Consider the following 11557-nt stretch of genomic DNA (forward strand, 5'->3'; position numbering starts at 1 on the left):
AGGTGGTCTGACTTCCACTCAGGTCATGATCTCACAGTTCATAGATTCAAGCCCCGTGTCAGGCTCTGTGCTGACAGCTCGGAGCCTGAGGCCTAGTTCAGATTCTTTGTCTCCCTTCCCCACTTGTGCTCTCTCTGTCTCTCAAAAATAAATAAAAACATTAAAACAATTTTTTTTTCAACGTTTATTTATTTTTGGGACAGAGAGAGACAGAGCATGAACAGGGGAGGGTCAGAGAGAGAGGGAGACACAGAATCGGAAACAGGCTCCAGGCTCTGAGCCATCAGCCCAGAGCCCGACGTGGGGCTCGAACTCACGGACCGCGAGATCGTGACCTGGCTGAAGTCGGCCGCTTAACCGACTGCGCCACCCAGGCGCCCCTAAAACAATTTTTAAAAAAAGTGAAAATTTTCCTAAGAGGGAAGGTTCTGTACAACCACATGACAAGTAACAAACTACACAGGTTTATTATCCATAACTTATAGTAAAAAAAAGAAATCATTTGATTGAAAATGGACCAAATACATGCCAGTGCCAATAACTGTATGAAGAGGTACTCAGCCTCTCAAACAATCAAGGAAGTGAGCAATGTAAGCAGAAAATATTTTCTGGCCATCAGACTGGAGGAATCTTAACTGATGGACAATAGCAGAGTCTGAAATGGTGTGGGGAGTAGGCACTCACATACATGGTGGGTGGTAGCATCTGTTGGCAATGCACTTTTAGGGCAATGTGACAATATCCATATTTTAAATGCATATGTCCTTTGATGCAGCAATTCCTCTTGCAGGAATTGATCCTAGAAAACATTTTCACATGTGCATGAAGGTTTGTGTACCAAGATGCTCATACAGCATTGTCGGTGATAAAGTTGGGCAAAATTTTCATTTTGGGAAATACATGTATGTTTATTATACACATTATGAGGCATTCATGCAACGATAATATGTAGTGATTAAAAAGAATGCAGTGTTCTGATACGTGCTACAATTGGATGACCCGGGAAGATATGTTAAGTGAAATAAGCCAGACACAAAAGGACAAATATTGTATGATTTCCTTTCACAAAATATCCACAATACACCAGTTCACAGAGACAGGAAATAGATTAGAGTTTGCCAGGGGCTGTTGGGAAGGGAAGTATTGCTTATTGGTTAGAGTTTATATTTAAGATAGTGAAAACTTTTTGGAAACAGATAGTGGTTATGAGTGTACAACACTGTAAATGCAGTTAGTCCCACTGAATTTTACACTTAAAAATGGCTAAAATCATAACTTTTATGTTATGTATATTTTAACACACACACACACACACACACACACACACACACACACACACACACACCCTGCACAAAGAATTCAGGGGATCCATATGTCCTGGCACTGAAAACTCTCCAAGACACCACATGAAAAAGAGCAAGTTACACAATAATATATACAGGATGGTCCTATTTATATAAAAGATAACTAAATAAAAATTATATATGGATACAGGTATGCCTGCTTTCTGCAAGTCTGCGTTAGTCCACTTTGACCTTACGAAATCTACATTAGTGTGGTAATAGTTTTTGTCCCAAAAGTGAAAACGTTCTTCAGATTTCTTTTGGTTAGAAAACAGGCATTAATGTAGGTCTTTTGTAAAAGTGAAGTGGTTTTACTCAAACGTTTGAAAAGCGGGAGATGCTCTTTACTTTATGCCATTTCTACCTACAGAATGTTTCACAGAACACTCTACTTTTGGATAGCAGGGGAAACCTGTATAGCCATCTATATGTCTGCAAGTGCATTCCAATGTCTGTTAGTTCTGGTCATGTTTGGGAAGAGGTGTGAAGATTAGGGGGATGGCGAAGAGGAACTCCCACTTTGTAGTTTCTATAGTTCTATACTATATTCTAATATACTATGATTAACATTTAAAAAAATGAACATGTGTTCATACACTACTAGTACAATTAAAAGATAAAACAGAAAATCATTAAAAAAAAATAAAAGCAAAACATAGGCCTCTTTCCTACACCCAACAGAATAGCGGCCCTTGGTACTTGGGGAGGCACCGGAGGTGGGGGGGATGCGGTGTGGACAGGCTCCCCGTGATGTCATGTTCTCTTAGTGGGGCAGGAACATGTGGTTTGGCATGATCTGTGGGATGAGTTCCTGAAGTCCCGTTTCCTATACAGTGCTCTAGGCAGTGGTTAGGTTCTGAGGCTAGCTTATACCAACCATATGCAACATAGGTTAAATTGCCATTGGGCTAGCCTGGGAATTAGCCTACACTTACAACAGGGTTTCTATGGGCCAGTGAACCTGGACACAAATATATCTCTACTGAATGACCCAAATGAAGGAAAGAAAATGTGTTCCAAACTCTTGATTTATAAACACATTTTGGAGGCAATGTAAGTAATTGGAAGACCTTTCTATAGAAACTAAGAGAGCAAATAATTTCCCGATGAAGCTATGCTCCAAGCAGTTTCTATAGCTCTAATTTTTTTTAAAGATTTTTTTATAAGTAATCTCCCATCCAACGTGGGGCTCGAACTTAAACCCCGAGATCAAGAGTCACATGCTCTAACAACTAAGCCAGCCAGATGCCCTCTAAAACTCTACTTTATAAACACATTGTTATAACTCTCACTCCAGGAATAACTGTTTGAAAACATCCACAAGAAAACTTATTTTTTTATTTTTTAAAGTTTTTTTTTTTTTTAAGTTTATTTATTTATTTTGAAAGGGTGGGGAGGGGCACAGGGAGAGAGAATCCCAAGCAGGCTCTACCCTGCCAGCATGGAGCCCAATGAGGGCCTAGAACTTGTGAACCACAAGATCATGACCTGAGCCAAAACCAAGAGTCAGATGCTTAACCAATTGAACCACCCAGGCACCCCTCTATAAGAAAACTTAAGGTGTAAGCAGATGAGGCTGATTATGCAAATGGTTAAAAAGAATTTGGCTCAGGTCATGATCCCAGGGCTGTGGGATTGAGCCCTGAGTCAGGCCCCGTGCCAAGTGTGGAGTCTGCTTGAGATTCTCTCTCTCCCTCTGCCCCTCTCCCCAACTCATGTTGTCTCTCTGAAAAAAAAAAAAAAAAAAAAAGAACAAGAGAGACAGAGTGAGAGAGAGAGACACACAAAGACTGGGAGGGAGAGGGAGAGAAGTGGGAGGGAATTCTGGCAAGGAGATAAGGAAGTATGTGTCTGGTTTGGGCCATGTTGGTTCAAAGTGAAACTGTAGCTCGCACTGGAGCGGGTGGGGCTGGGTGAGCGCCTGACAGTCTAGTTGGGAAGGTAACAGGCTGGGGAGGGAAGGCACTTGGGCAGTGATGAAGCGCACTCATGGGAGGGTGGGGGATTTTGCACATGGAGTGCTGGCTGCTATGTGACTCCATCTCTGCCCAGGGCCCTGGAGGCCTGTCTGGGTCCCGTGGAGGGTGAGGAGCCTGTGAGGAAAACGGAAAGAGCTGTTTTGCTGATAATTCAGTAGGACTTTGGACAATGCTTCTATGGGCACCTGTCAGGGGCATCCCACTGGGGAAGGCAGGCGTGCTCTCCACCCCTGCCCTCTCCACTACGCCGTCCCGACCACTCTGATATGTGGCAGTGGCTTGCAGGAAGAAGCAGAGGGGAGGCCATGCTCAGCAGGGGTGGCAGAGACCGGTGGCATCGTCAGTGTCAACAGCAGCATGGCTGAGTCTACATCTTCCCGTTCCCTCTCTGGCAAAGGCCGCTTTCTGTCACATCACTGGTCCCCTGACTCTAATCTGTGGTTCAGGCTCTGCAGCTCTGTGGGTCACAGGGAAAGGCATAAAGCCAGGAATGGAGGCTGTTTATTTCCCTGCCCAGGGAGCCAGTCTAGGCCCATGTGACTCAGGTCCATTTCCTGTCCTTCCCCCAGCACTACTCCAGAGGGAGAGGGGCTGACTCCTGGATTTCTAGGATCTTCCTTCAGGCTGGGTCTGACCAATGGGAGGAGGGACTAGAAGGAGGCAAGAGAAGGCAGCAGCCAGGGTGTCCCTCCCACCAGGGTGGTTTTTCCACAAGAAGGTGTATTCCTGCATCCCTTCTACCCTCCAGCTTCCACAGGACAGGCCCACTCTGGTTCCAGTTCCTGCAAAGGTATCTTGGCCCCTGCCCCCGGTTATCCCATCTTTTCCCTTGGCCTTGCCAGCCAGATATAAAGGTGCCTCCTGCTGATGCTACTGCCTCGCTGCCCCCTGGCTGGTTTCTCCACCTTTCCCACGCTGGCCTCCATTCCCTGCATTCATCCCCTCGAAGTGGCTTCTGTCTTCCTGGATGGGCCTTGATGGATACAGCTGTGGCCCCAGGTCCACCTCTGCCTTCCTGTGTGACTGGTGGTAAGTCACTTCTCTTCCTGGGCGGCCCCATCTCCAAGGGCCTTTCAGCTCTGGAAGTCTGTGCCCATCCTAACTTCCTACCTAGGTCTGGATGTGACAGACAGTAATCAAACTTAACTACATATTTATCTATATAGTATATATATTTATATGCTCCCCCCTCCTTATAACGGTATCAAAAGTTCCCTGGAATAAAGTGGGAAGATTCAGAAAGAACATAAGCACTCCCATCCCTGTTGAGTTAGGGTAGCAGGTAAGTGTTGAGTTTTCCGTCCACCTGCAGGTACTGGCCCTCTGAGGAGCCACAAAGGGGAAGCAAACAGCCTACCAACAAGGATGTCAGAGAAAATCATTTAATGGGTGTTGGTTGAGGATTAATGAGGAAGGTCCTCTTGATTGTTCTCTGGGAAGAAGGGGTTAGTTGGGCGTGATCATTGGTTTGTAGACAATGGGCTTTGGACCGTGTATAAACTTTACTGTTTTTAGTTTGTTGACAAAGGTGTTTTATGGATTAATTTTCAGGTGAATGACCTTTCCCTAGTAATTCCTCTAGGAAAGCAAGTACAGAGCGGCATGGTTTCCCTTGAGCTTTCTTCCACACACCACACTAGCCACAGTTCAGCAGAATGCCTGAGAGTCCTTATAAACATTTGTGCCTACTGAGCCAGACGAATCATTTCCAGGAATGCGTCTGAAGAGAATAAGTAAAAAATGTTCACTGCAGTGTTATTTTACATTAATGGAAAACTGGAAATGATCTAAATGTTCAACACTGGGGAAATGGCTTAATCATGGTAGATCCATATAATGGAATATACAACCTCTAATACTGACATTGATAAAGAACTTTTTTTTTTTTTTCAACGTTTATTTTTATTTTTGGGATAGAGAGAGACACAGCATGAACGGGGGAGGGGCAGAGAGAGAGGGAGACACAGAATCAGAAACAGGCTCCAGGCTCTGAGCCATCAGCCCAGAGCCCGACGCGGGGCTCGAACTCACGGACCGCGAGATCGTGACCTGGCTGAAGCCGGACACTTAACCGACTGCGCCACCCAGGCGCCCCGATAAAGAACTTTTAATGACACAGGGAAGTGTTATGATCTTAAGCAAAAACAAAAACCCTGTATGTAAAACGACATATAGTTTTGGTCAATAAGAGAGAAGGAGCTGATGTGGAAAATCCCCCTTCCTAGTTCAAAGACATAGAAATGCTGATAAAATGAGCACATTTTTAAATTCCACGACCAAGCTCAAAAACCAAAACCAGACCTACAAACAAACAAGAAACAACAGAAACCCCTAGTTGCCCGAAACAAAGAGGGAACCTGCTGTAAGAGCTGCGCAGAAGCTGAGCTGAGTGACCCCAGGAAGGGCAGAGGAGCGTATGACAGCCACACCACACTGGGGGCCTGGTCGTCTCAGAGGATGCTCTGGGCACCTGTCACCTGCACCAAGTCAGGTGCACAGACAGCCCCTCCATCCAGGAATGAGGCACTGGGAAAACTCCACCCATTGGCCTGAGGAAGGGGCAAGGAATCTTCTCATCCATCAAGGGTCATGGGTGAAAAAGAGAGTCATCGGCAAAACACATAAACCAAACAACAGGCTTGTATTGAGAAGAATTCAAGTCCTAGTTCATACACCCTCAAAACTGCAAAATTCATATATAAAAACAGGTCTGTAACTACTGAAACTGATAAGAGTACATTGCAGATGCTCTGGCCTCAGGGTTCTGAAGGCGAGCTCCCACAACCCAGGGGTACAGGACACCATGCAAAACACCTACTGAGGGCAGCAAGGTGAAGATACAAATAGCAAACTACACAAGGAAACGAGCCAACGTGCCTTAGCTCCAAAGTGGGTATATGATATTAGAATTGTGTAGAGGATATGTCTCAAACTATATCAATGCGTATACATGTACAGAGAAAAAAATATCAAAATGTGAACAGTAGTTGGCTTGAAGTGTGGCTGAATCTTTAAAAATTCCAGTAAAATTAATGTACAGTGTTAAGTTAGTTTCAGGTACAATACAGTGATTCAACAATTCTATACATTACTCAGTGCTCATCAGTACAGGCATATTCTTAATCCCCCATCACCTAGTTAAGTACGGCTGAATTTTTAAACCTCTGGTTTTTTTTATGTCTATTTATTTGAGAGAGAGAGAGACAGAGACAGAGACAGAGCATGAGCGGGGAGGTGCAGAGAGAGAGAGAGAGACAGAGACAGAGACAGAATTCAAAGCAGGCTCCAGGCTCTGAGCTGTCAGCACGGAGCCTGATGTGGGGCTCGAACCCAGGAACCGCGAGATCATGGCCTGAGCAGGAAGTCAGAACCTTAACTGAGCCATGCAGGAGCCCCTAAACCTCTGTTTCTTGACCAGCAATGGAAATATAAATGCCCCCAGGAGCCAGACTGGTAACACAGTGAGGGAGGTGCTCAGGTGGGGGCTGGGAGACTTGGAGACAGGTGTCCTTCCAGTGGGAGCACCTAATCAGCTCTGACAGCTCCCGTGTAGGAGTGCAGGCGTAGGACGGCCACATCTTCATACTTTTTTACATCTAAATTTTTATACAGATCAACCAATCAACCAATCAACCCGTTTCAGCTTTAAAATGCTGACCACGGCGGCACATGGGTGGCTCAGTTGGTTGAGTGTCTGACTTCGGCTCAGGTCATGATCTCATAGTTCGTGGATTCAAGCTCCAGGTCAGGCTCTGTGCTGACAGCTCAGAGCCTGGGGCCTGCTTTGAATTCTGTGTCTCCCTCTCTCTCTGCGGTTTCCCTGCTTGCACTCTGTCTCTCTCTCAAAAATAAACAAACATTAAAAAAAAATTAAAATGCTGACCATTAATCTCATTCTTTTTATTATCTTTTTTTAGGTTTATTTATTTATTTTATTTTTACATATTTTTATTTTTTTTAACGTTTATTTATTTTTATTTATTTATTTATTTTTTTATTATTTTTAAAAAAAATTTTTTTTTTTTTCAACGTTTATTTATTTTTGGGACAGAGAGAGACAGAGCATGAACGGGGGAGGGGCAGAGAGAGAGGGAGACACAGAATCGGAAACAGGCTCCAGGCTCTGAGCCATCAGCCCAGAGCCCGACGCGGGGCTCGAACTCACGGACCGCGAGATCGTGACCTGGCTGAAGTCGGACGCTTAACCAACTGCGCCACCCAGGCGCCCCTAACGTTTATTTATTTTTGAGAGACAGAGCATGAATGGGGGAGGGTCAGAGAGAGGGAGACACAGAATCTGAAACAGGCTCCAGGCTCTGAGCTGTCAGCACAGAGCCCGACGCGGGACTCGAACTCACGGACCGCGAGATCATGACCCGAGCCGAAGTCAGCCGCTCAACCGACTGAGCCACCCAGGCACCCCTATTTATTTATTTTAAAAGAGAGAGAGACTGCGTGCACATGAACAGGGGAGGGGCAGAGAGAGAGTCAGGAGAGAATCCTAAGCAGGCTCCAAGCTGCCAGCCCAGAGCCCAAGGCGGGGCTGAACCTATGAACCATGAGATCATGACCTGAGCTGAAATCAAGAGTTGGACACTCACCTGACTGAGCCACCCAGGTTCCCCTTCTTATTACCTTCTGAGGGCCACTGAGCTGTACGTCCAATAAACCATATACAGATTTGCATGCTGAAAACTACAAAATGCTGACAACCCCCCCAAATCTAAATAAATGAAGAGGGGTGTGGTCACAGACTGTAAGATAACATAGTAAAGATGTCAGCTCTCTCCAATTTGATAAACATGCTGAACACAATTCCTACCAAAATCCCAACAAAGCAGAGAAGATCATTCTCAAACTTAAATGGAAAGGCAAAGGAACTAGAATAGCTAAAACAATTTTGAAAAAGAATCCAGCAGGAGGTATCAGTTATTTCAGGACTTCTCACCTCTAGCAATCAAGACCACGTGATGGTAGAGGGATAGACTTGTGGATCAATGGAGCCGAATAGAGGATCCAGAAATAGCCTCAGCCAACTATGGCCAGCTGACTTTTGACAAAAGCAATTCCATGGAGAAAACACAGTCTTTTCAACAAACAGTGCTGGAGGAATTGGATATCCGTAAGGAAAAAAAAAAAGACCTTTGAGCTAAATCTCACACCTTATGCAAAAATTAGCTTGACAAGAATCATGGACTTCAATGTAAAATTATAAAACTTTTCGGAAAAAAAAAAAAAAAAAACCCAAGGCGGAAATCTTTGGGATCTAGGACTAGCCAAAGAATCTCAGTCATGACAGCAAGAGCACAATCCATACAAGAACACAATGGATACCCTGGACTTTTTTTTTTTTTTTCTTAACGTTCATTTACTTACTTATGAAAGAGTGAGCGAGCGAGCATAAGCAGGGGAGGGACACAACGGGAGGGGGAGGCACAGAATCCGAAGCAGGCTCCAGGCTCTGAGCTGTCAGCACAGAGCCTGTTGCAGGGCTCAAACTTACAAACTGTGAGATCGTGACCTGAGCCGAAACCAAGGGTTGGATGCTTAACCAACTGAGCCACCCAGACGCCCCTGTCAATTCTGGTTTTGATACTGCGCTGTATGTATGTAAGATCTAACCTGTGGGGCAAACTAGGTGGAAGGTACACAAGGCTTCTCTGTACTACCTTTGCAACATCCTATGAATTTGGAAGTATTTCAAAATGAAAGTTTAAAAGTTGGAGGAGAAGACTAAAAGAAAGTAAATTCCATTCCTTAGAGGAAGCTGAAACGGGCCCCCTTAGACTCTCCACATGGGTCCTAACTCTTTCCTGGGGAGCCCCCAACCATACGTGCTCAGAGATTTGCAGACAGTGAATCTGTATCCCAATTCTGTTCTAGCTGCACAGCCCAAAGCACTTCCCCCATCCCTTGCCAAATCTTTTCAAACCAGTACTGGTCTGAGCCCGGAGAAATGCTCTTGAAGACATGAGCATCACTATTAATAATGAAGCTGGGGCCACAGGTATAAACCACAACTGTCCCCAGCACACTCGGGCATGCAGTCACAGACAGTGGATGCTGGGCCAACAGGAGGTCAATTCTGTGGCCTGGCCTGGGTCTTGGCCTCTACACTCTGCTGTGGGCCTGGCCCAGAAAGTCCTGGGTGCCAGCTACTCCCTTGGTAGGAGCCAGTCTCTCTGCCTGACTTGTGAGGGGTCAGTCCAGGGTTTACAGAGCCCTCAGGGGCAGAGACCCTGGGCAGGCATCCCACCCTAGCCCTCATTTCCAGGAGGGGCCAGCTGAGGGTGAAAGGGGAAGGGACCAGTTCAGTTCACATAAAAGGACCAGAAGACCCAGCAACTTTTTTAGTCAGATGGCAACTCCCAATACCGTCAGCCCCAACTTCCCATTTCAAGCCCACAAAAGAATCCATGTAAATAAACACTGCTATGAAAGGAGAAGCCTGGGGGCGCCTGGGTGGCGCAGTCGGTTAAGCATCCGACTTCAGCCAGGTCACGATCTCGCGGTCCGTGAGTTCCAGCCCCGCGTCAGGCTCTGCGCTGATGGCTCGGAGCCTGGAGCCTGTTTCTGATTCTGTGTCTCCCTCTCTCTCTGCCCCTCCCCCGTTCATGCTCTGTCTCTCTCTGTCCCAAAAATAAATAAAAAACGTTGGAAAAAAAAAAAAAAGGAGAAGATTGAAGAAAGTATTTATTTATTGAATACATTGATACCCTATTTTCTTTCTTTCAACAAAGCAGTAAAACCCAAAGAGCTGTTTGCATGCTCCTTATGCTGCATTTTGCTTTGTTTAAGGTGATTTGGGGTGCAGGGGATGGATGACTGGTCCCTCTAAGAGAATGGCCTTGGCAGTTGCCAGAAGGAAAGGCTGTTCCTCCATTTTGTGAGCTGCCACGGGGCAAGGCTAAGGTGCTGGGCAGAAGTGGATTCACATAAAGCTAACACAACAGAAGCTTAAGGTTCCTCATTAGCCAGGGCCCTTCATGGTCTTGCACCTGATTTTGTGTCATTTTTCTTTCTTTTTTTTTTTTAAGTTTATTTATTTTTGAGAGAGACAGAGGCAGTGTGAGTGGGGGAGGGGCAAAGAGGGAGACAGAGAATCCCAAGCAGGCCCCTCGCCATCAGTGCAGAGCCCAACGTGGGGCTTGAACCCACGAAACCGTGATATCGTGACCTGAGCTGAAACCAAGAGTCGGATGCCTAACTGACTGAGCCATCCAGGCGCCCCTTGTGTCATTTTCCTTAAAAAGAGTCCCCTACATTATAGAAGTCCCAAGCCCCATCAAACCTGATCTGCCCCTTTGAGGTTAGTTTTGATCTTCCCTTGGCTCCATATTGAGGAGAGCCTTGTGTACCAGGGGAAGTGTGAACATCTCAACTAGAACAAGGAAGAAATGTCCACTTGCCTTGAGCTTCTCGGCAGCTTCTTCTATCTGGGTTATGTTGCCAACTTGCTGCTGCTTCTTGGCTTCCAACTGCTTTAAACATTCTTGGATGCGTTTCTGTATGTGAAAGAGCTAGGAAAAATTAATACTTAATACTGTGACTTTTGAGATAACAAGCCACCCCAGGGATCATCTCCTCCCCCTGTATTTTGTTTTTGTTTTGTTTCAGCTGAGGTATCTGAGACTCAGAGGTGAGGTGACTGGCCCAGAGTCACGTGGCAAATTGGAGGATGAGCCGGAATGAGGGTCCCTCTGATCCTCAGAATCCCACATCAGATATTCTTCCAACCTTGATCCCCCCTCCCTTTTTTTCTAGAACAATTCCTGCTTATGGCCTGGTTTTTCACCCTTTCAAATAGGACCTTAAGGCAAGCAGCTTGGGGACAGGAGAAGAGCATTTCACTTATGGAGTCAGTATTAACTAAGCACCTATTACATGCCAGGGAGCCTGTGGCCCTTTGGCTTGAACTGGGGTTCAGAAGACCTGCATGGGTGAGGTCTGTGGGGGTTCATGCTCCCTTCTCCCTCCCACCTGAAATGGCTCCCTTCCAGAGTTCCTTGTTTTGCAATTGCCATTTTCCCAAAGGCCTGCTCTGTGAGCCTCTTCCCCACAGGTTTGAGCTTGCCTCTATCCGGATCTTCTTACAGCTGGCCTTACACACAGCTGCTGGCCCCAGGTCTGGCTGCCCCGTCAACTGGGAGCTCCCTGAGGGCAGGCTTGCTCCATTCCCAGCTCTGCCATGGGGATCACGGGGTGACCCAGAAGTGTTTGCTGAATCAAACACAA

The 11557-nt window shown here is 46.0% G+C and overlaps 1 protein-coding gene across 2 annotated transcripts in view; it reads right to left on the reverse strand.

Moving 5' to 3' along the window:
- TRIM14 (tripartite motif containing 14) overlaps positions 1-11557 on the reverse strand; it is a 30060-nt gene that overhangs the window by 16255 nt on the left and 2248 nt on the right. The window contains exon 2 of one of the 2 annotated variants that reach the window (XM_025912368.2): positions 10732-10842. In XM_025912368.2, the coding sequence (XP_025768153.1) occupies positions 10732-10842 (111 nt within the window). The remainder of the gene's footprint in view (positions 1-10731; positions 10843-11557) is intronic. The other variant, XM_086683574.1, reaches the window with a different exon arrangement.

This window comes from Puma concolor, chromosome D4 (genome assembly GCF_028749965.1).
Source record: "Puma concolor isolate L17-30 chromosome D4, mPumCon1.1.hap2, whole genome shotgun sequence".
Lineage (NCBI taxonomy): Eukaryota > Metazoa > Chordata > Mammalia > Carnivora > Felidae > Puma > Puma concolor.